Source organism: Balaenoptera musculus, chromosome 8 (genome assembly GCF_009873245.2).
Source record: "Balaenoptera musculus isolate JJ_BM4_2016_0621 chromosome 8, mBalMus1.pri.v3, whole genome shotgun sequence".
NCBI classification, from domain to species: Eukaryota; Metazoa; Chordata; class Mammalia; order Artiodactyla; family Balaenopteridae; genus Balaenoptera; species Balaenoptera musculus.
In genome coordinates, this window is record NC_045792.1 from 105,123,447 (window position 1) to 105,148,820 (window position 25,374).

The window sequence follows — 25,374 nt, forward strand, 5'->3', positions numbered from 1 at the left end:
TAAAGTAATATTGCTTTTTATTTATTTATTTATTTTAATTAATTTATTTATTTGTATTTATTTTTGGCTGTGTTGGGTCTTCGTTTCTGTGCGGGGGCTTTCTCCAGTTGCGGAGAGCGGGGGCCACTCTTCATCTTTTTCTTATTTTCACGCTTTCTCTTAAAAAAAAAATTAAGGAGGGCTTCCCTGGTGGCGTAGTGGTTGGGAGTCTGCCTGCCAGTGCAGGGGACACGGGTTCGGGCCCTGATCTGGGAGGATCCCACATGCCGCGGAGCGACTGGGCCCGTGAGCCACAATTGCTGAGCCTGCGCGTCTGGAGCCTGTGCTCCACAACGGGAGAGGCCGCGATGGTGGGGGGCCCGCGCACCGCGATGAAGAGTGGCCCCCGCTTGCCGCAACTGGAGGAAGCCCTCACACAGAAACGAAGACCCAACACAGCCATAAATAAATAAATTAATTAAATTAAAAAAAATAAAAAAATAAAAAAAAAAAATTAAGGAAAATGTTTAGTAACTTGGGCTCCAGTTAATTGAAACTTTCCTGCTAATTTCTTTCCTCTAGTCACATAACAGATAATACCCTGTGTACGTTTTTAGGCCCGGGCCTCATTTTCAGCCCTGAACTGCCTGACTGAGCCCTTTAAAAAGACAAAATGTTTTTCAATGATATCAATCTATAATAATAATGATCAATTTGTTTCTTGGTGACTTTTCCAACCTTCAACTTTAGAGGCAGTTCTAGGTTTAGGCAAGTTGATTCTCTCCTCCCTCAACTCATCTTTTTCTACGTTAGCCCCACTGTTCCAGAACCTGAAGCATAATCCTTTCCAACAAAAGTCGACTGTGTTAGACAATGAAGCATCTCGGGGAAATTTACATGCTACCTAAACACAGGACAAACCCCAAAACCCTGGTAAGGCACAAAATCAATCAAGATCTTCTTAACTTGCTAACAGGTCACTACACTTCAAACAGGTTACCCTCACATTTGGATAAAGTACAGTTTATTTCCAGACTTAATGGCAGTGGAGATTTTCAGGGAGGAAGAAAAAAATGAACATTTCCCCGCCATGAGGCAAATGAGGAAACACTCCTGACTTAAAGGTCTATCAGCTCACCATTTATGGCACGGCTGTACTTTACCCAGGAGGCCAGAGGTGGCGAGAGGGCTCCCCACTCAAATACAGAGAGTACTCAACCGTAACGCGGGGAAGCAAAGGAAGGTGGCTGGGCCACAGCAACTGTAAAATCTATCCTTCCAGCTCCCCACCTGCTACGGCTCAGTCCTCAGGGTGGGACCACAACACGGTGCTTCCCTCATCACTCCCTCTCCAACCACGAAGCCGCAGCGCAAGATGCCATCTTGGTTCCTGGCCGCTTCACAAATCCTCCCAGACTGTTCACCCACCTTGCGAAAAACACTGAATACTACTGGCAGGTGTTGGCTATAAAAACTATCATTCAAGTTTGCTCGCTCTGAAAAGTTCTCATAGATTGAAAATATACTCCATGTGTAGAAAGGAGGTCAAATCCGAGTCAATGATAAGGCCGAACAGTCCAGTAGATGTGGTCCATTCATGCTGTGTTGTGTGTCACTTTAACACGGCAGCAGGAAGCTGGTCTACACGGAGCAGGTCCTGGGCACTTGGGAATGTCACACCCTGTGCTTCAAGTACTCAGTGTGTGACAGGAAGTAGTTGGTAATTTTAACTACACGTGATAAAGTGAATGCAGGGGAGACAGCCTCTGCACTATTGTGTGGACTCTCTCTGCCCCCACAGAAACAATTTTTTAAGTTTTGGAGTAAAATCACTTCACTAGATAGTAGTTTACTGTATAACACAGTTTTTATTTTAGCAACATGTATTTAATACAAGTAGCTTTACAAATGGTTTGTATCCTTTATTTGCAGACTTACCAAGTCTTAACGAGGTTATTTCTGTTTTATTCTACAGCATTCTACATGGGGAAAATGCATGCTGTAGTGATACAACAAGTTAGTGAAGTGCCCATGGTCTTGAAATATGCCATTCCTCACGTCAAACCTCTAGATTACTTTTTTCCCCATATTTAAGTTGAGGTGAAACACACATAACATACAATTTGCCATCTTAAACATCTGTAAGTGTACAGTTCAGTGGCATTAAGCACATTCACATTCTTGTGCAACCATCACCATCTTCTACCTCCAGAACTGTTCATCTCATAAAGCTGACACTCCGTGCCCTTTAAACACTAACTCTCCGTTCCCCATCCTCCAGCCCCGGGCACCCACCAGGCTACTGTGTCCCTATGAATTTGCCTTCTCTAAGGACCTCACAGCAGTGACATCATACAATATTTGTCTTTTTGTGACTGGCTTATTTCACTTAGCAGAACGTCCTCCAGGTTCAGCCATGTTGTAACGTGTCAGACTCTCCTTTTTATCACAGCTGGATAACATCTGATTGCAGGTATATGCCACACTCTGCTCACCCGTTCATCCATCAAAAACATGTAGGTATTTTTAACCATTTGGAAAAGGAGTCCATCTAGGTGAGTCAGCTCAGACAACGAGAAACCTGAGACACTGCCTGCTCCAGAGAAGCCTTTAGCACAAAGGTTTTCACCTGCTAAACTGAGATGGGAAGTTTCTGGTCTGCACCGAACCAACTGTACTTTGCTGAAAACCAAAAAAGTCACTGAAACCTCTGCAAACTGTCCACAAGTAACATGGCGCAAAGCCCAGCACACACAGGACTCAGTCTCCTTAAGGTTCAGGGCCTGCACAGAAAATAGAAGCGTAATATCAAAAGAGCTACTGAATTTAGAGCACAAACAAGAAAAAAGGAGATTTTTGCAAAATTTCTTCTAACCATCTAAAATTCAACTTGAAACGACCACAGCTCAGGGGGAAAAAAGCCCTTGAGTAAAATGACAGCATCAATACACAGTGATCAGGAACAGGTGTCTTAACTCCCAGCTCTCTCAACACCAAGTCTGCAGGCACAGTTATGAGAACAGGCTTTGTCCCAGGTGGGCTGCTGGCTCTGCAGACAGCTGCATGGCCTTGGGCAAATTACTCTGTAAAACGGGGTAACAGTATCTAGTAGGGGTCTGTGAAGATTACAGAAGATAATGTCAGTTGCTTATTATCATTACCAACTGCAAAGCAAAGGTTAATCTTTAAGAGTGTGTGGGACAGAGCTTCCCTGGTGGCACAGTGGTTAAGAATCCGCCTGCCAATGCGGGGCACATGGGTTCGAGCCCTGGTCTGGGAGGATCCCACATGCCGCGGAGCAACTGAGCCCATGTGCCACAACTACTGAGCCTGTGCTCTAGAGCCCGTGAGCCACAACTACTGAAGCCCGTGCGCCTAGAGCCCATGCTCTGCAACAAGAGAAGCCACCGCAATGAGAAGCCCACGAACCGCAACGAAGAGTAGCTCCCGCTCGCCTCAACTAGAGAAAGCCCGTGCACAGAAACGAAGACCCAACACAGCCAAAAATAAATAAATAAAATAAATACATTTATTAAAAAAAAAAAAAAAAAAAGTGTGCGGGACAGAGAAAAGCTCGGGCTTCAGTCCTCTGCTCCAGGCTGCTCAACCTCAGCACCGTCCACGTTCAGGGCATGGAGAGGGAAGTGCTGTCCTGTGCACTGTGGGATGTTGGGCAGTATCCCTGCCCTCTACCCACTAGATGCCAGTAACACCACCACCACCACCACCACGAAATCGTGACAATCAAAAATGTGTCCGGACATTACCAAATGTCCCTCAGAAAGTATTTCTAAAATACCCATTTCAAGCCACCAACCTTAGCATCCTTGGGACACAGCACACCTCTGCCTCCTCTTCCCACCTGAAAGGTCCTTCCACGTTTCAGAGTTCAGGTATGCTCCCACTTTCTCCACAAAGTGCCCCACATCCCTTCTAGCCCACATGGACCTCCTGGGCCTTATGTTTTTATTGTTTCATCACCAGGCCCTGGACTTCTGTGATATTCAACAAAAAAAGTACTAGGCATAATGAGATGAGTGAATGTTGATTTACAGGGAGATGGCAGTCTGGTTGTGGATGCAAGATGGGCTAATGCAAAGCTAAAGATGAGGGTTGTCCTAGGGCAGTACAAGATTCCCTGCCAGCGGACACAGGATGGTGAGATCATGGAGGGAGTCTAGGCTGACTGTCAGGCTCTGCCAGAGAGGAAAACCGGGAAGGAGACCGTGGGCATAAGGGTCAGAGATGAGCAAGCCAAGAGACTAGACTGAAGAAAAAAACTCCTGGAGTTAATAAGCAATTATAGCAAGGTTATGCGATACAAGGTTAATATTCAAAAATCAGTTGCTTTCCTGTATACCAGCAATGAACAAGTAGACAATGAAATTAAAGGCGTGTTACCATTTACATTAGAACCCCTCCAAATTAAATATTGAGGTATAAATCTAACAAAATATGTACAAGATCTATATAAGGAAAACTACAAAATTCTAACGAAAGATATCAAAGAACTAAATAAATGGAGAGATATTCCATGTTTGTGAATAGGAAGACTCAATATTGTCAAGATGTCAGTTCTTCCCTACTGGATTTATAGATTCAATGCAATCCCAATAAAAATCCCAGCAAGTTATTTTGCGCATATCAACAAACTGATTCTAAAGTTACATGGAGAAGCAAAAGACCTAGAATAGCCAACTCAATACTGAAGAACAACAAAGTCTGAGGACTGATCGTACAGATTTCAAGACTTACTATAAAGCTACAGGAATCAAGATAGCGTGATACTGGCCAAAAGAAAAAAAAAAAGACAAATAAATCAATGGAACAGAATGCACAGGCCAGAAACAGACCCACATCAATACAGTCAACTGATCTTGACAAAGAGCAAAAACAATAACTGTGGAGAAAGGATAGTCTTTTCAACAAATGGTGCTGGAAAGACTGGACAGCCCCAGACAAAAAAATTAAATCTAGACACAGACCTTATACCTTCACAAAAATTAACTCAAAATGGATCATTGACCTAAATGTAAGATGCAAAACTATAAAACTAGAACATAACATTAAAGAAAATCTAGTTGACCTTGGGTATGGTGATGATGTTTTAGCTACAACTCCAGAGACATGATCCATGAAAGAAATAACTGATAAGCTGGACTTCATTAACATTAAAAAATTCTCCTCTGCAAAAGACACTATCAAGAGAACACAAAGCAAGCCACAAATTGGAAGGAAATATTTGCAACAGACATCTGATAAAGGACTATTATCCAAAATATTCAAAGAACTCTTGAAATTCAACAATAAGAAAACAACCTGATTAAAAATGGGCGGAAGATCCAAGCAATCACCTGAGCAAGGAAGATAGATGGCAAGTAAGCATAGGAAAAGATGTTCAACATCATTTGCCATTAGAGAATCACAAATTAAAACAAGATACCACTACACACCTACTAGAATGGCCAAAATCCAGACCACTGACAACACCAAATGCTGGTGAGGATGTGGAGCATCAGGAACTCTCATTCACTGCTGGTGGCGATGCAAAATGGTGCAGCCACTTTGGAAGATGGTTTGGCAGTTTCTTACCAAACTAAACATACTCTTACCATATAATCCAGCACCTGGGCTTGTTGGTATTTACCCAAATGAACTGAAAACATGTCCAGAGAAAAACCTGCACACAGATGTTCACAACAGCTGTATTCGTAACTGTCAAAACTTGGACGCAATCAAGATATCCTTCAGGGACTTCTCTGGCGGTCCAGTGGTTAAGACTTCACCTTCCAATGCAGGGGGTACGTGTTTGATCCCTTGTCGGGGAGCTAAGATCCCACATGCCTCGGGGCCAAAAAACCAAAACATAAAACAGAAGCAATATTGTAACAAATTCAATAAAGACTTAAAAAAAAAAAAAGATATCCTTCAGCAGGCAAATGGATAAACCGTGGTACGCCCATACAATGGAATATGATTCAGCACTAAAACAAAATATGCTATCAAGCCATGAAAAGACACGGAGCAAACTTAAATGCATATTATTAAATGAAAGAAGACAATCTGAAAAGGTTATACTGTATGATTCCAACCATATGACATTCTAGAAAAGGCAAAACTATGGAGACACTAAAAAGATCAGGGTTTGAGGGAGGGATAAATCGGCAGAGGACAGAGGACTTTTTGGGCCATGAGGCTATTCTGCGGGATCCTACAGTGGTGGATACAGTACACATCATTATACATTTGTCCAAACCTGTACAAGGTACACCGCCAAGAGTGGACTTTGGGTGATGATGTGTCAGTGTAGGTTCGTGGACTTAACAAATGTACCACCGCAGGAGAAGAATGATGTCAACAGTGAGAGAGGCTGTGGGGGGAGGGGGGGTATAATGGGAACTCTGTACTTTCTGCCCAATTTGGCTGTGAATCTAAAACTGCTCTAAAAAAAGTTAAGTTTATTCATTTTTTTTAAAAAAGAAGTAAGGCCCCTTAAGGGACCAAATTTTCACAGTGTGTAGTAAAAACAAAGTGTAAATGAAATTTTATCTTGAAAAATGAAACAGGGGCTTCCCTGGTGGCGCCGCGGTTGAGAATCCGCCTGCCAATGCAAGGGACACGGGTTCGAGCCCTGGTCTGGGAAGATCCCACATGCCGCGGAGCAACTGGGCCCGTGAGCCACAACGACTGAGCCTGCGCGTCTGGAGCCTGTGCTCCGCAACAAGAGAGGCCGCGATAGTGAGAGGCCCGCGCACCGCGATGAAGAGTGGCCCCCGCTTGCCGCAACTAGAGAAAGCCCTCGCACAGAAACGAAGACCCAACACAGCCAAAAATAAAATAAAATAAAAAAATAAAAAAAAGGCAAACAATTAATTTCTTTAAGAAAAAAAAAAAGAAAAATGAAACAGATTTATGTCTTTACATGTAACATAATTTAGATTATCAAAGTAACTATGTACATATAAAGGAAATCAAGTAGGGAGTTTTGGCATAATTTTTCCAAAACCCTTTAAGATAGCACCATAAAGCACAATTCACTCCTTCGACTTTTACTGTATACTTTTGCAAATACAGCTGAGGACTTTGCCAGTCTTTTCAAGGCCCTCTCTGTCTTTTGATATTTAAATGATCTGATTTTGAAGGGCCCATGGTACCATCTATCCTATCATTTCTCAACTGGTAGTGGGTCTGTGGGGAGATGTGTGTATAACTTTAATAGTCCACAAACATTTCTTTCATCAAACTTCATGATATCTTGCATCTTTTGCAAGATTTACAATTTCATTTCACAACTCACTGTGACTGTTTTATCCACCAGCAATGAGAGTGATAATAACAAACATTGATTTGATGGGCGGAGACAGAAGCTAGTGTTCAGCTGTGATGTCCGGGCATGGACAAAATTTCCAAGTGGTCAGTACCTTAATGACTATTTTCATGTTACGGTAATTTTTATCTTTCCCTATACCACTCATAGCTGGAGGGACTCAGGCAACCAGTAGTCTGATTACAAAGAGCCCTGTCATCACATTAGGAGGACAGCAAAGAAGCCAATTTAAGCTAAAATCCAGGGGCTAAACTCAGGCACTCTTCTACTACTGGAGATACAAAGATGAACACGACATGCCCTCTAGGAATTCAATCTAACAGACTTGAACGAATAAACACACACAATGTGGTAAGTGCTGTGACATAAAGGTGTGTATGCATGAAGTCCTATGGAAGAAACCTAAACGAGGAAGAAACTAATTCTGTCTGGCTCTCTAAGTTAGGCCTTGAAGGAGGTATTTTAAAAGCAGACACCAGGGGGTTTCCCTGGTGGCGCAGTGGTTAAGAATCCGCCTGCCGGTTCAGGGGACACAGGTTGGAGCCCTGGTCCAGGAAGATCCCACATGCCGCGGAGCAACTAAGGCTGTGTGCCACAACTACTGAAGCCCACGCACCAAGAGCCCGTGCTCTGCAACAAGAGAAGCCACCGCAATAAGCCCACACACCGCAATGAAGAGTAGCCACCGCTCACCGCAACTAAAAGAAAGCCCATGTGCAGCAACAAGGACCCAACACAGCCAAAAATTAAATAAATAAATAAATAAATAAATAAATTTATAAAAAAAAAAAAAAAAAAAAGGCAGACACCAGGCTGCCAAGCAGAGTGTAGGAACAAAGAAAGGTCTGGAGACTGAAAACACAAAGCTCATTCAAGAAGTGCAAGGACAAGTGTAACTAGCTCACTGTTAGTTGCTGCTGGTTAGGGGAAAGGAATGATTTTAAAACAGAAACAAAAAAAGAACCACCCTGAAAGATTAAGGCTGGGGCCCAAGTATAAACCATGCAAACAAGTTTGGATTTTATTCTCCAGCTACAGGACGCCACAGTAAACTTTTAAACAAAGGAGTCAGGATATTTGAGAAATCCCTGGCAATGGGATACAGAATGGAGGGGTGGGGGGTCACCCAAAGCACAAGGATATCCACAGGTGCCTCCTGTTACAGGGTCTAAGCAAGGACAGCGGGCCTGGAGCAGACAGGAGGTGTGGGCACAAAAGCAGTTCACTAGGGTTGAGTTGCCACTGAGTGCTGAGGAGGGCTTTCTGAGCAAATGCAAAGGGTGAGAAATAATCCTGAGGCACCAGCCAGCTGCTGTTAATAACTCAAAGAAAAAAAGCAGGAGAAGCATATTCCAGGGTGGGGAGGAGCAAAAGGGTGAAGTGTGGGACAGACTGGATGGACTGCACTGAGGCAGTGAGGTCTCACACACCCCAGAGACCAGCACTCAGCAAAAAGCCGGGGCTGCAGAGATGGATCAGAGCACGTGACAGCCAGAACCTGTGCATGAACTGTCTACGGAGGGCCACTGAATTTCAACCAAGTGTATACCTTTCCCCACTTGAACTACCTCTTTTGCCTTTTTTTTAAAGCTAGGCATCACCCACTTTCCCATATCCTAAATCACCTCTTTTCTCCTTATTAAACTCATTCCATAACTACATTCTATTCCAGAAAACAGGACTGAGAGGCAGTGTATCATACCATACAACATTATTTTAAAAGGTCCACCAAACCAAAAGGAAAGCTGTGTCTTCCAAGACCACTGATTCCTGGAGAAAAGAAACAAAACATCCTTGATGAAATAAAAATTCATGTTTTAAGGCAAGACAAGAAAAATTTAAACATAAAATTTTTCTCTGCCCATTTGGCCTCCTCCCTCCCCTCTGGTGTGCATCGCGCATCTGCATTACGCGTTAACCAGACCTCCCCAGTGACAGAAATACCTGCTCAACCATAAAGATCAATTTTTCTTCTTCTGGAGCCAACCATGTAACTCCTTTCCCAATCCTGTTAGGGGTCACAATGACCCGCCACTCACTCACCTTGCACTTGAAGACATCTTTGGTGAACTTCACATACAACGCCAGTATATTATTTCCCTTAAAGACAGCAACTGGCCCAGAACAGACTGGTCAGACGACCTGGGGCGATACTGGACCAAACCTAATGGAAGTTCTTAGTTTAAATACTTACTTATGATCTTATTAATGTCACTAGCTATATTACCAGTAATCTGCCTATTTTACAAGATTACTGTTTCTTGCATTACCAAGTGTGTGACTAAGCCTCCAATAAAATTAATGATGATTAGCCAACTTGAAATGATTGACCAAACTTATAGTTCTATAAGACCAATGATTATAATAGTATAGCTCTAGATATGGGAAGAAGCAACAAGAAGGAACCTTCGGGGCTTCCCTGGTGGCGCAGTGGTTAAGAAGCCACCCGCCAATGCAGGGGACATGGGTTCGAGCCCTGGCCCGGGAAGATCCCACATGCCGCGGAGCAACTAAGCCTGTGCGCCACAACTACTGAGCCTGCGCTCTAGAGCCCGCGAGCCACAACTACTGAGCCCGCGTGCCACAACTACTGAAGCCTGCGTGCCTAGAGCCCATGCTCCGCAATAAGAGAAGCCACTGCAATGAGAAGCCCGTGCACCGCAACAAAGAGTAGCCCCTGCTCGCCGCAACTAGAGAAAGCCTGTGCACAGCAACAAAGACCCAACGCAGCCAAAAATAAATAATAAAAAAAAAAAATTTAAAGAAAAAAAAAGAAGGAAACTTTTCCTGGAGCATAACAGACTACTAAGATAGGTGGTCCAGAGGCTTTTCGCTACTGTTAACAGGGCCTAGTCCACTAACAGCACATTAAGTGGCCTATTAACGAAATCTTCACCTGACCTGGGAATGAGCATTCTTAACGCAGTGGGACAGATTGGCCACGAAATGCCTCCCGAACATTGGTTGAAATTACAACCGAAAGGGAAGGGACTGCAGAATAAAGAATCCTGCCCACTATCCAGTTCAATGAGAATCAAATCATTAGCCACTGTAGTCGGTGACTTACAACACACCCTGAAAGGAATTCAGGGCAAAGATCAGGATGAAGTACTTTGTGCCCTCAGAAAAATGACAGAACTGACCCTCAAAGAGATACTATATCTTCTGGAGAAATATTTCATTCTTGCACCTTCCCACACTTAGAAAGGCACTAAGAGCATTAACTGAGAGGTCATTCCTCGTGACTAGCAGCAACCTTCGGCTGAGATGTGTGCTGGACTGCACGCACCCCCTTTGCAACAATCACATATATTTGGGCCTCCCCCTTGACCTCTTCCGAACAGTTTTCAGAGCTCTGTGAGAGGCTGTCTCTGGGTTATAACCCTCAGTCTGACTTGAATAAATTTTCCATTTCTTTCTTAGATTGACTACCGATTAGTTTTTTCATCGACATCCTCAATGCTTTCAGAATGTCAGGTTTGAGCAAAACACAAAGGTTTATCTAATGAGTGACACTCCCCAGAAAAGCACCTCAAAAACATCTTACAGCTGGATCCAGGGTGTCCAAAACGTTTTCACAGGCAACAGGCAAGAGCACTGGAGTAGGACGTGGGTTCAAGAGACCTGGCAGCTCACGCTGATGTCAGCACAGAGCCACTGACCTCAGGCACTGCCCCTCTACGTTTTCCATTTTACAGCTGGATGACCTTCTGAAGATCACATGGCCTAGGATGATCTTCTCACTGAGAATTTTCAGCCCTAACTAAATGTGATAGTTTGGGAGACAGTTTCATTTCAGGAAAAAACAAAAAAAACAAAAAAAGGTTTCATTAAGCAGTTCTTTGGTTTTCTTTTCTCTTTCTACCTTTATGATTCTCACTGCTCCTAGGCATATCTGTAAGAGAGGCCACAGACACAAAAAGAAAGTGAAGCTCAGTTAATTTTGCTGCATTTGCGGCTCTGGCGAAGCACCGGGCACAGAAAAGGAATCAAATGACTAAAATTGGATTTGGGGCTTATCGGCGGCAGCCAGCCAGCCAGCCAGTTTCTAGATACTGCACTCAACCTGGTCAACCAGTTACAAGAAAATTAGCAGAAAAAGAAAACACATTTTTAAAGGTCTCAATAGAAGGATGCCCACTAAATGTTAAGTGATCATCTCATGGGAGCAAGAGGGACAAAAGCCAAGTTTATGTTTTGCTGTTAAGTCTGAATACGTACACACTTACTTTTTTTGTAATTTAAACTTATGATTAGTCTTTTTAAGCTTAGAAAAGGGGGGGAAATTCTTTCTCCCTTGCTCTTAGTTATTTTTGGAGCCACACACCCTAACTTTGGCTGGTCACACACCTACATGTCTGAGCGGTTAGTGGGGAACTAACACACGTCACCCCTTCACCGCTAACAAATGTCTCTTTCAGTGGGAAAAACCTAATCATGGAATTGAGGAACTAAAAGTAAGTCACCAAGTGATTTTTTTTAAGCCAGCCAAAACATCCCTCCTTCATTCAAGGCCCTAAACCCAAAGGGACTTGCTAGACACAGTTTAAGCTTCTGGACAAAATGTACTTTGTGATTGAACAGTACTGTTCTCCTTAGAAGAGACGTGTTTTCCCACGAAAGCGGTATGTTTTCAACAGCCTGCCTTCTGGAAGGTCTTCGGGGGCCCGTTTCACGGGATCTGGCCTGGATTTCACAAAGGCTCCTGAAAGGTGGCTTCGCGGGCCGCAGAGCCCCCGGCCCCGCCCCCGACCTCAGGCTCCGCCCCCGGCCAGCGTCACCCGACCGCGTCCGCGCAGCCCACCCTCCCTCCCGCCCGCCCGCCCCGGCGCGCCGCCGACACCGACCTGATGACACTGATGTGGAACTGGTCCTCGCGAAGGCCCCGCCAGGCGCCGGACAGGAACTCCTTGCACCACAGATAGGCCCTGCGCCGCGTCCTGGGCTCGGGCTGATCGTCGGCCGGCGGCGGTGGGGGCAGCGGCAGCGGCGGCGGCGGCGGCGGGGGCAGCGCGAGCTGCGGCTGCCGCCCGCCCAGCTGCTTGGGCTCGAGGTCACTGGCGGCGTCGCGCTGCTGCCCCACGCCGGGCGCCGGGGCCGCGCTGCCGCTGCCGCTGCCGCAGCTCAGCAGCAGTCCGAGCGGCGAGGGCTCCGCCTCGCCCCCGTTGCAGAACTTGGTCTTCATGCCGGGCAGGCGGCCGAGGAGGCGCGGTCGGCCGCAACGCGAGAGGGCGAGGCTCAGGGTCCGGCTGGACGCCCCCCTCACGGAGGCCGGGCGCGGAGGCCGCTCGCCCGCTCGCTGACGGGCAGGCCGGGGGCGGCGGCGGTTGGGGGCGCGGCGGGCGGGCGCGGGGCGGCGGCGGCGTAGAGGCGGCAAGCAGCGGGCGGCGGCGGCGCTCGGCTGGTCCTGCTGGTCGTGGCGCTCACTCCTATACCGCCGCCGCACGAGGAGCGCCGTCCGCGTCACAGCCCGCCCTCGCGCTCGCCGCTGATTGGCCGCCGCCCGTCGGCCTGGCGCATCACAACCGCCTCCGCTCTCGCCACGCCTCCTCCCCATTGGCTGCGGCAGCACAAGGCCCCCACCCCCGTTTCGTTTCCTGCGGCCGCGGGAGGCGGGGCCTCGAGGGGGGTGGGGCGTTGAGCCGGTGCCCGGGGTCGCGAGAATGGAGAAAGCTAGCGAGGCGGCGGGGTGGGGGCGGGGGTGGCCGAGAGCCGGTGGGGGCTGCGCGGCCCTTGAGCCTCGGGGGAGCCAGAACTTGGCTTTGGTGGCTGAAACTTTGCTTGACCCCTCGAATCCTGCAGGACATTAGAGGCCGGGACCTGGCCGCGGGCAGTTAGGAAGCCGGTCCCTGGAGGCTGGCTTCTCTTTCCGCATGACCTTGGGGCGAGGCACCTCCATCTGCAGCTCCGTACGTGTGTTTTTATAACACTTCCCAGCGCCGGCTCAGCTCCCTGCGAGGCGCGGCCACGCCCCGTCCAAGCTGGAGCCTGAGAAATTATTGTCCCCGGGTCACACAAACCGAGGCCCGAAAGGGGGAAGAGGCTACTGGTTCAAGGCCGCACAGCTGGCCGCGGAGCCCTCTGAAGCCTCTTGCAGCCTCAGTTTCCCTGTCCGTGGTGCTGAGGATGCCAGGGCCTAGAGGCTCGGGGCGGGGGGGGCGGCATCCCCGCAGCTGCCCTGCGTACTGGCCAAAGGTGAGTGCCACGGGGCTGCTGGCTTTGTGGATGCCGCCCCGCCCGCCCCCACGCTGGAGGCAGCCCCGTGACTGTGACTAACACACCTTTGCCCGCGGAGGGGAGGCAAGGGCCCCTGCACCCATTTACCACATTTACCCCATTAACTGCCCCATGTCCCTCACTCCTCTCTCACCCCGCCGCCCCAATCCTTTCCGAAAGCAATTGGAGTATGGATAAATTTTAAAATTACAGATCCTGTTTTTACCGGGCATGAGCTGGGACAAGAGGGTTCCCTGGCTGCTTAGGAAATTCAGCGCCTGGCATGCAGGAAATGGCTTCTATGTGGGGGTTTCACAGTCTTCGGGAAGAAAACATCTCTTTTTAGCAGTGTGCACTTGGCTGAACTTGCTCCAAGAAAAATGCGCTCATTGAACAAAAGGATTATGATGAAAGGGGGCTTTTGTCAAGGCAGCTGTGGAGGTGGGCCTGGACATTGAACTGGAGGGAGCTGGGAGCCATCCGGCATTGAGGCGGGGGCGGAGGAGGAGTCCCATTGGATGTTGGAAAAGCTGAGAAATCAAGGTCTACAGTCAGGCCATTTAGATAAGAGAGCCAAGGACTTTGTCTAAAAATACCAGCCCTCAGATGGTGGGGCTGTGTCTATGGTCTGCCCAGGTGACAGGCCTTTATCCCACTGTCCTGTGACAGCAGCCTGGTAATCTCAGAGGAACGCCAGAAACCTGGCCAGGAGGAAGGGGCACAGGAAGTAGGGGTTGAGCCTCTGTCATTTCAAGCCCGGTTTAGGCTACTAGAACCCACAGACTCCTTTATGGGATCGCAGTTCCCTGTGGGAATAAAAAATTGCCTCATTAAAAGTGTTGGAAAGTTATATCTGTTACTGCTTCCATTAAATGGATATGAAGACTGAGTCCTGCAGAGGCTGAACAACTCAGGTGAGGTCCCTTGGCCAAGGTGAGGAGCAAGGCAGGTGTCCTGGCTCCTTTGTGTGAAGAGCACCATGTCCATATGGACAAAACTTCCCTCTCCTACAGTCAAACTAAAGTCCTGGACTTAGCTCTCAATGGCCCATCCTTGGCCTGGCCAGTCAGGACCCACCCTTAGCACCGGGGTGGTCAATTCCACGCAACACCGCCGAAGCAGAGACTGAGGAAGCTTGGCATATAGTAATGCTAAAATATTAGGTTTTACATTAGGGGTGTTTGAGCTAGTTGAGAAGGCATCTCTACCGGGCAGTCAGGAGCCTCAGTCTGCTTACCTCTGCAAGGGGCATAATAATAGCAACTTTCCAGAGTCATCTGTGATGATGTATACAGCACACGGTAGGTGCTCAGGAAAAGTGCCAGGCGTATCACCACCCAAAGGAGAAATCCAGAAGGATAAATATGCCCATGACCCTTGAGGTAGCAACCCCATTCTCAAGACTTCCTCCCAAGAAAAGAAGTCATCGGCAGCAAAAAGCCCTATGCTTAAAGCTGCCCATCACCGTGTTCTCTCTCACTGAAGAAAGCTGGAAATAACCTAAGTGTTTGTCTAGCGCCCTGGACTGCGCTATAAAAGATGTTGGTGTATCAGACAGGAGTGAAGTTGGTAAGCAGGGTTCATTTTCTGCACATTTCTCGAGTGCCTTCAGTGTGCCAGCCAGAGGGCTTGGCAGTACTGGGCAGTGAGGAAAGCAGCTCTGCCTGGCCCCTGCTCCAATCTGGATGAGCAACGCTGCCCACCCCACGCCCCCCTCTCCCTCCCCCCTCCCCCTTGTTAGTTGCTCTATTGTGTATTGTCCGTGTCCCCACCAGACTGGAACCTCCAGGAGAGCAGGCACCTAAGTGTCTTGTTCTTCATCACAGTGCCCAGCAGGCCCTGAGGTTTGTAGGCCCTCGGAAGTATTTGCTGAACAAATGAAGTTCTGGCTCAGCACTTCCTAACTGTATGACTTTGGGTTGAGCCTCAGTTTCCTCAGCTGTAACCTGGGGGTTATAATCTGCAGGGCACAGGGTTGTTGTGAGGGATGAGCGAGAGGATGTACAGGAAGTGTGCGGCGAGCAGGAACCCCCCCGCCCCATATTGTTGTTACGTGCAGCGTGCTGCATGGTGTGGCTTCTCGGCCAGCAGCTGGCATTCGGCAATGAATAACGCACACACTTGTAGCAACTCAGCCTCGGAAGACGACGTCGTATAAGAAAAGAATGCAAACTGGAATGTACATTCTGATGACCAGAATGTGATCATTTGTGCACAGGTGGACAAAGCTTGGAGAGGAATTTGCTGTGGCAGCCACTGGTGCTGGAGAGAGTGTGTTCCAAGTGTAAAATCTTTTCTTCTAGGACATCGGAAAAAATTTTCCAAAAGCTCCTTGATGCTGAATTCTGAGAGCAGACACACGGTGTGGGTGATGTGCCTTGGACAGATTAGAGGGGGCAGATTAGGAGGTCCCTGTCCAGTCTCTGGCATTCCTGCAGACTGGTTCCTCTGGTCTGGCCTGAGGAACCTGGCAGAGGAGTCACCAGGGCCACTGCACAGGCCAGGGGCCTGCCCCAAGGAACAACGGGATCCACCCAGGGGCCCCAGCCCTGCCACCAGCTCCAGCTGCAAGGCCTGTTCCTAGGAAAGGCTTTGTGAGTCTACCTCCTCTCAAAAGAGAGGGGCCACTTGTCAAACACTTGGTAGGAGCGGGCCCTGTGCAAGCCCCTTACTTGTATCCAGCATCTTTGAACTTTCACTGCCAGCAGTGTGGTGAGTGTAATTAGCACTTCATCTCTCAGGTGAGAATGGTTTACCAGGAGGTAAAACCATTTGTCCAAGGCAGGCAGCTGGTAAGGACAGGACCCAGGACCCACCCAGGACTCCACCCTCTGAATGTAGGAGAACCCCATCCTTCTGCACCAAAAGCACCTTTGACCCAGAAAGTCCTAGGCACTTGGCACAGTTGGAGTTCCCTAGAGGGCTGGAGAAGGACAGCCCTGTCTGGGCTGTGCTCACCACCCCCTTCCAGGCTACACTCAAGACCCAGCACCCCAGCTTCAGCTCTGAGCCTTAAAATATTAATGTGAGCGCAGAGAGATCAATGGACTGAAATCCTACCTGCTCAAGATTGGGTTACAAAACAGAAACACAGATGTAGAGAACAAATGTATGGACACCAAGGTGGGGGGGGTGAATTGGGAGATTGAGATTGACATATATATACTAATATGTATAAAATAGGGCTTCCCTGGTGGCGCAGTGGTTGAGAATCCACCTGCCAATGCAGGGGACACGGGTTCGAGGCCTGGTCTGGGAGGATCCCACATGCCACGGAGCAGCTGGGCCTGTGAGCCACAACTACTGAGCCTGCGCCTCTGGAGCCTGTGCTCCGCAACAAGAGAGGCCGCGATAGTGAGAGGCCCGCGCACCGCGATGAAGAGTGGCCCCCGCTCGCCGCAACTAGAGAAAGCCCTCGCACAGAAACAAAGACCCAACACAGCCAAAAATAAATAAATAAATAAATTTTTAAAAAAATTAGTTAAAATAGATAACTAATAAGAACCTGCTGTATAAAAAAAATAAATTAAGAAAAAAAAGATTGGGTTACAGCCCTGCCAGCAGTGTGACATGGAACTGGGCCCCTTCACTCAGTGCCTGGGTTTGGCCCCAGCCCAGGAAGCTCTGTCAGCTAGAGACTTGGCAGGCCAGCAGCTTCCAGAGGTCTCAGCCTTTCTCAGAGGCATCCTTCTACCGTACACCTAGCCTCAATGCTTCAAGGCCACAGGTAGGACCTAGGGCCCAGAGAGTTTAATGAAAGCAGGTGACTTGTACGCCCATGCGTCCGGTGGTTGGGACAGGCCCTCGCCCCATCCCCCATATGCAGGTATCCTGAGTATAGCATTAGAGGTAAAAACCTGTCTTTGGAGCTTTTGCCTCCACCAACTGTGTGACCTAGGACAAGTTACCTACCCCTCTATACCAGATGGAGATAATTGTTCCTACCCTACAGGTTTGTTGGGGGGAGTCATGGAAGCCAGCAGGGAAAGGGCTGGGCTCAAAGTCAAGGCCACACAAAGGGTAGCTGTGCCCTTCTACTGATTGTTCTCTGGATTCCCAGAGACTGGCAGAGAGCAGCCATCATCTGTTGTTAGTAAGAGTGGCCCTGCAGCAACTCATCCCAAGTACCACGAGGGAAGCAAGGCCTGCAGGAACTATAGCGATGCAGGGCCTCCCAGAAGTCTACCAGGGCCTGGGGACTTTTCCATTCTTTGAGGCTCCTAGCACTTTCAAAAATGAAGAAATGCAGGCATAACTTGTTTTGTTGCTCCTCACAAATACATTTTTTCCAAATTGAAGGTTTGTGGCAACCCTGCATGGAGCAAGTCTATTGGTAGCATTTTTCCAACAGCATTTGTTCACTTCATATCTGTGTCACGTTTTGGTAATTTTGGCAATACTTCAAACTTTTATTATTATTATATTTGCCACTGTGATCTGTGATCAGTGATCTTTGATGTTTTTGTGGACGAAAAATATTGCCCGCTATTTCAGTAAAAAACAAATGTTGTGGCCATCAAGCCATCAACCACTGCAGCCATCCCCCTGCATCGCACCATGAGGGGAATTCAGGATGGAGAATAACACGATACTGGCCTTAGATAGCTAAGATGCCTGTCAAAGGAATAATTTCAACAAGCCCAGACTCTTGCATCTTCCCACACGGAGAAAAGCACTAAAATCATTAACTTGAGATGTCTGGTTTTTGTGATTAGCAGTAATCTTTTGATATTTGACTATAAGTTTGTTTGTTTGTTTTCCAACAAAAAATCCTATATATCCCAGCTCCTTCCTTACCTCTTTGGAATGTTTCCTCAGAGCTATCTGAGAGGCTGTTTCCCAGACTGTAGTCCTCAGGAAGGTCCCCAAATGAAACATAACTCAGTTTTTAGGTTGTGCATTTTTTAAAAATAATTAATTAATTAATTAATTAATTTTTGACTGTGTTGGGTCTTCGTCTCTGTGCGAGGGCCCTCTCCAGTTGTGGCGAGCGGGGGCCGCTCTTCATCGCGGTGCACGGGCCTCTCACTATCGCGGCCTCTCTTGTTGCGGGGCACAGGCTCCAGACGCGCAGGCTCAGTAATTGTGGCTCACGGGCCCAGCTGCTCCGCGGCATGTGGGATCCTCCCAGACCAGGGCTCGAACCCATGTCCCCTGCATTGGCAGGCGGACTCTCAACCACTGCGCCACCAGTGAAGCCCCTAGGTTGTGCATTTTTTCAGTTGACATATTGCAAAAAGATTACCGCTCAGAGAAGGCTCAGATGATGGTTAGCATTTTTTAGCAATAAAGTATTTTTAAAAGTATGTGGATGAAGAATGTCACCTGCCATATTAGTGAACAAAGGATGTTGTGGCATCAGCCATTGCAGCTGTACTCAACAGTGCACTCTGAGGGGACTCAGGATGGGAAAGAATAGGATGCTGGCCCTAGAGAGTTAAGGTGCATATCAAAGAAATTACTTCAATGAGCCCAGACTCTTGCATCTTCCCATACACAGAAAAGCACTAAATTCATTAACTCGAGATGTCTGATTTTCTTTATTTAACAGTAATCCTTTAATGTTCTGACTACCTGGTTTTTGTTGCAAAAATCCCTATATATCCTGGTTCCTCCCTTACCTCTTTGGAGCAATTCCTCCGAGCTGTCAGAATGTCCTCCCAATAAAACGTAATTCTCAACTTTAAAGCTGTGCGTTTTTTTTCAGTTGACAGGGTGTACACTGTTTTTTTAGACATAATGCTACTACACACTTAATAGACTACAGTATACTGTAAACATAACTTTTATATGCACTAGGAAACCAAAAAGTTCACGTGACTTGCTTTGTTGCGATACTCGCTTTATTGAGGTGGTCTGGAACCCAACCTGCGATATTTCCAAGGCATGCTGGTACCTCAACATAATTATCAAAACTGGGGCATATTTGAAACATTGAATTTGAACGAATCAATGCTTTTAACACACATGCAAAGGGTCCTATACAAGATAATTTTACTGTTCACAAGCTAACAGGATTAATCAAAAATAATTATGGTTTTTGGAGCACTGAAGTGGTACGGTGTGAAGAACGTTTTCAAGCCTGACCGTGTCTCTCTGATTATCCTTATTTAGAAATGACACCAGAAATCTAAATCTGAGGCCCTAGGGCACAGGAGGCCCTCCTGGGGCCCCAGTGGTAGACCCTGATAACGGCTCTCCATCACTGTCCTGCAGTGATCCCCGGGGCAGCCCTGAGTGCACTTCCTGTGTCCCCACAGCAGAGCCTTCCCAAGTCACCTTCCAATTTTGGTGAAAACCTGTCCCGTGGTTTTGTGCCCTACATGCTTTACTTTTATTTTATTTATTTATTCATTTATTTTTGGTTGCATTGGGTCTCCGTTGCTGCGTGCGAGCTTTCTCTAGTTGCAGTGAGCGTGGGCTACTCTTTGTTGCGGCGCGCGGGCTTCTCATTGCAGTGGCTTCTCTTGTTGCGGAGCATGGGTTCTAGGCGCGCGGGCTTCAGTAGTTGTGGCTCGTGGGCTCAGTAGTTGTGGCTCACGGGCTCTGGAGCTCAGGCTCAGTAGTTGCGGCACAAGGGCTTAGTTGCTCCGCGGCATGTGGGATCCTCCCGGACCAGGGCTCGAACCTGTGTCTCCTGCACTGGCAGGCGGATTCTTAACCACTGCGCCACCAGGGTAGTCCCTGCCTTACTTTTTTATAACACAATAAATGCAGTTTTGGGCTTCCCTGGTGGCACAGTGGTTAAGAATCCGCCTGCCAAGGCAGGGGTCACGGGTTCGAGCCCTGGTCTGGGAAGATCCCACATGCCGTGTAGCAACTAAGCCCGAGAGCCACAACTACTGAGCCCACGTGCCACAACTACTGAAGCCCACACGCCTAGAGCCCGTGCTCCGCAGCAAGAGAAGCCACCGTAATGAGAAGCCTGCGCACCGCAACGAAGAGTAGCCCCCCACTTGCCGCAACTAGAGAAAGCCCGCGCGCAGCAACAAAGACCCAACACAGCCAAAAATAAATAAATAAATAAATTTTAAAATAAATAAATAAATAAATAAATAAATAAATAAATAAATGCAGTTTTTAAAAGATCCCTGTTATGATGGAAGTCACACTGTGGGGACCAGACTCCTGGGCTAGCAGTTGGGAAACCTTGGTTCAGGAACTGCACCCCACTGGACTACTTTCTCCTTGGTCAGCCCTGGGCCCTGCAGGCTGGACTTGTGTCAGGTGGCCTTGGGATGACTCTCCTCTCTGTGGAGAAAAGCCAGCAGGGCCCAAGGGCCCCATGAGCAGATGTGTAAGCTGAGCCCCAGGGGCACAGGAGGGAGGCAGTGGTTCTGCTTACCCAGGGTGCCATGGCCGGCGCCGGGCCATCCCCACTCCGCATTCTCCAAGCTCAGGATCTGGCCCCTTCCTCCTCGGAGGAGACACCCTCGCCTGGATGCCCCGAGCTCTATCCCCAACCCCCTCCTTAGTGACCAGCTTGGAAGCAAGGGAGCTGGCAGCCCCCAACTCCCACCCCGGCCTGAAGAAGCCTCCCAGAGGTGAGACCCCCCTGGCAACCCTCTGTGTGACCTTGGCCAGTACCAGAGCTTCTCAGGAGGCCATCTAACAGGGCAGAGGGACGGTTGGTGTCAGGGAGGGGGACACGGGAATGAAGAAGGGGGGAAGATGGCTTTGGAATCCACCGGGTTCTGGGAAGCAGTGGGCGTACCCACCACTCCCAGCCCAGCTGCCAGGCCAAATTCCAAGGCCAGGGGTTGCTCCTGGGGAAAGGAATCTGGCCGGTTGGGATTCCTGCGCCCCTCTGCTGTGGGTGAGAGCACGCTGCGCCGAGGGTCAGGTGGGGGGCGGCTGGGGGCGCCCCAGACGTGCCTCTGCGTCAGGGTCTCAGGGGGGCGTCCCAGCTGGACCGCCGGGCCTCCCTGCTCTACAAGCCCCTTCCCCGCGCTTGGGACCCGGTGGGAGCTGCTCCGGTGTTCGGTTAGGAGAGCTAAAGCCTTTTCTGGTTTCCTCCGACAGGCTTGATGAAGCTGCTTTTGCAATTAGAGCTTTTATTACCACGATAACAACAAGGCACCGCCCGAAGCTGTGGCGCCAGGCTGGCCGGGGGGAGGGTGCGGGGGAGGGCTCTTGGGCCGAGAGCAGCTCGAGACTTGGGACAGAACAAAGGTTCTGGTTCCCCGAAGGCACGAGTGATCCTGGTAGCAGCGATGGGTCAGCAGATCCTCCCAGGAAGCCAGGCCTCCAGACTGAGGCCAAGGACCCGCGCAGCCCTCCCCCAAAGCCCCACAGCCCTGGCCCTCCTGCCGTGAGACTCCTCACCCTCTCCTGGGCTGGCCGCTGTGTCTACCGACCCCTCTTCCATCTTCCCCCTTCAGTGGCTGTGTATTGTGGGTGCGCCGTGAATGAATGGGCTGGGATTCCCTAGGTAGTGGGAACAATTTGAGTCACTACCTCATATGGTTGTTAGAGGATTAAATGAGCGAACAGTTACAAAGAGCTTCCAACAGAGCCTGACCCACAGCTGGAGGGTGAAAAGAGAGAGAACGCTGTGCTCCTGGTCTCCTGGCCTCTCATCCACCCGTCCACCCGCACTGACCCGTACACATGGCCCTGCACTGCCTCACCACCAGAAACAGCCCAGTCCTGAAACGCATTTCCAGCATCCTACTTTGGATCCGCCAGCTCCTATCGTCTGAGCTTAGGGCACTCCACTGGGACCTTACCTGGCTACCATTTCTGACCCTTTTTAACCCTCCGTTCAAGCTGTAATTACCACTTTCTCCCCTCCAGCCTTCCCTTCTCCCCACCCCCAGTGTAGATTCCATGCCCTCATAAACATGCCTGCCCCTCCTGGCAGAGACTCCATGAGTACTTCCTCTACACAGGTGCCCTTCTCCTTCCTGGGAACACGGGAAGACCACATTTCCCGGTCCCCCACCCCCTTGCAATGGACTAGGACCACGTGACTCCTTGTGTGGGTCACTTCTCCCTCCTGGGAGAGCCTCTTTGCCCTCCTGCTTCCCTGGTTCCAAGGGAGGAAAGCCAAGGCAGTGGCTCTCGTTGGAAAGTACCTGGTTCCCTGAATCTCCACATGGAAGGAAGGCTGCCTGCCCACCACATGAATGGACTAAGACACACACAGAGGTCAAACGTGTCCCTTCAGGGCCAAGGAGGTTAAATATTTGATATGCCTTCCTCACACCTTCTTTCCCACTCTCAGACCTAGGGAGCTGAGAGTGAAGACAACAGCATTGAAAGAAGGAGGGAAACTGGATCCCAGAGTGACCGTGTGGAGGAGAGACGCCTGACCAAGAACAAAAAAAGATTTTATGTGAGCCAGAAGCAAAGCTTTGTGCTATTTAGCCAGGGTGATTTGAGGGCTCTTTGTTTTAGCAGCTGGCCTATCCTAACACATCACTCTCTTCCTCTCTTACATCCACCTGGCAAACCCCCACCTTAGGCAAACCCAACTGGCTCCTCTCCACCTGCCCTTCTCAACTGCCCCTGAAAAGGCTGAATATTCCAGAGGAACATCCCGTGACTGGCTCAACTGGTTTTCCTTTCAATTCATGACCATGGGCCCAGTGGGGTCCTCACACTGTCCTACTGCCTATCCTAGGAAGTTGGTCTTTCTAGTCTGAGACGACCAACTTTGCCATCTTAAACATTTTTAAGTGCACAGTTCAGTAGGGTTAAGTAAATTCATATTGTTGTGCAACCAATTTCTGGAACTCTTTTCATCCTGCAGAACTGAAACTCTGTACCCATTAAACAACAACTCCCTGTTCCTTCCCCCATCTGGCCCCTGGAAAGCACCATTCTACTGTCTGTCTCAATGAATTTGTCTATTCTAGGGACCTCATATAAGTGGAACTATGCAATATGTGTCCTTTCATGTCTGGCCTATTTTATTCAGCACAGTGTCTCTGAGGTTCATCCATGTCATAACATATGTCAGAATTTTATCCTTTTTAGACCGAAAAATATTCCGTTGTATGGATAGACCATGTGTTGTTGTTTAATATTTATTTATTTTGGCTGCACCAGGTCTTCGTTGTGGCATGTGGGCTCTTAGTTGCAGCATGCATGCGGGATCTAGTTACCTGCCAGGGATCGAACCCAGGTCCCCTGCATTGGGAGCGCAGAGTCCTACCCACCAGGGAAGTCCCGGTTAGACCACGTTTTAAAAATTCATTCATCTGTTGACGGACACTGGTTGTTACCACCTTTTAGCTATTGTGAATAATGCTCCGGGAACACTGGTGCCCAAATATCTGTTCAAGTCCCTACTTTCAATTCTTTGGGGGATGTACTGCAAAGTGGAACTAGTGGATCAAATGGTAATTCTATGTTTAGTTTTTTGAGGAAGCACACACTGTTTTCTAATTTTTGAATTTTATTTTATTTATTTTTTTAAACAGCAGGTTCTTATTAGTTATCTGTTTTATACATATGAGTGTATACATGTCAATCCCAATCTCCCAATTCATCACACCACCACCACCACCCCGCCACTTTCCCCCCTCGGTGTCCATACGTTTGTTCTCTACATCTGTGTCTCTATTTCTGCCCTGCACACCAGTTCATCTGTACCATTTTTCTAGGTCCACGCACTGTTTTCCTCAGCGGCTGTACCATGTCAAATTCCCTCTTTGCACAAGGGTTCTGCTTTCTCCACTTCTTCACCAACACTTATTCTTTTCTGTTTTGTTTCCTTTTTTACAATAGGCATCCTAATGGGTGTGAAGTGGTATCTCCTGGTAGTTTTTTTTGGCCACGCCGTGCAGTTTGTGGGATCTTAATTCCCTGAGCAGGGATTGAACCTGCACCCTCGGCAGTGAAAGCCCGGAGTCCTAACCACTGGACCACCAGGGAATTCCCTCTCCTGGTAGTTTTGATCTGCATCTCCCTAATGATTAGTGATGTTAAGCATCTTTTCATGAACTCATTGGCCATTTCATATCTGTTAAAGCTTTTCGTAGAAAAGTGTAACAAGCATAACACAGTACCCAGTCTCTTCCTCCATTGCCTTCTCCCAAATTTCATCTTAGACGCTGCTTGTGATGAGATTCTCCCCGCTATTATTGGTCACCTCCAGCTTGGGGTAGAGTCCCCAAAGCCCTTCGCTCATACCTCTCAGGGTCAGGAGGCTTGTGGGGGGGGCAGTTTGCCTTCATTCTATTTCCTTTAGTCTCTCCCCCCTTTTCTTCTTCCAGGGATCTCAAGCCACATGTCCAGGACTGAGCTCTGATCCCCACATTCTGAAAGCGCCTGCTGGACTCAGAAACCACCAACTGCCTGGATCCCTCTGGTGCAGCGTCATCAGCTTGGGTACCATTCTTTCTGCCCCTGGGAGTCCCTGGTAGCCACACCTCTGTCTTTTTTTTTTTTTTTTTTTTTTTTAGCTGCATTGGGTCTTCATTGCTGTACCCGTGCTTTCTCTAGTTGCAGTGAACGGGGGCTACTCTTCATTGCTGCGTGCGGGCTTCTTATTGCGGTGGCTTCTCTTGTTGCGGAGCACAGGCTCTAGGCGCGCGGGCTTCAGTAGTTGCAACACGCACGCTCAGTAGTTGCACCGCATGGGCTCTAGAGCGCAGCCTCAGTAGTTGTGGCGCACGGGCTTAGTTGCTCCGCGGCATGTGGGGTCTTCCCGGACCAGGGATCGAACCCGTGTCTCCTGCATTGGCAGGCGGATTCTTAACCACTGCGCTACCAGGGAAGTCGCCACACCTCTGTCTTATGGAGAGGCAGGCGGGGGCTTTTGCCCCGAATTGATGCTCTACCCCCAACCTCCCGCTCTTCTTTCTCCAGGTGGCACCTGGTTCCTCCCTGGGTTCCTTCTCTGT

The 25,374-nt window shown here is 48.7% G+C and overlaps 1 protein-coding gene across 4 annotated transcripts in view; it reads right to left on the reverse strand.

Moving 5' to 3' along the window:
• Positions 1-12,884, reverse strand: part of CHKA (choline kinase alpha) — a 61,543-nt gene extending 48,659 nt beyond the window's left edge. Inside the window, exon 1 of one of the 4 annotated variants that reach the window (XM_036859346.1) lies at positions 12,154-12,884. In XM_036859346.1, coding sequence (XP_036715241.1) covers positions 12,154-12,863 — 710 coding nt within the window. In that variant the 5' untranslated portion in view covers positions 12,864-12,884. The remainder of the gene's footprint in view (positions 1-12,153) is intronic. The other 3 variants (XM_036859347.1, XM_036859344.1, XM_036859345.1) reach the window with 3 other exon arrangements.
• Between the last annotated feature and the right edge of the window lie 12,490 nt (positions 12,885-25,374).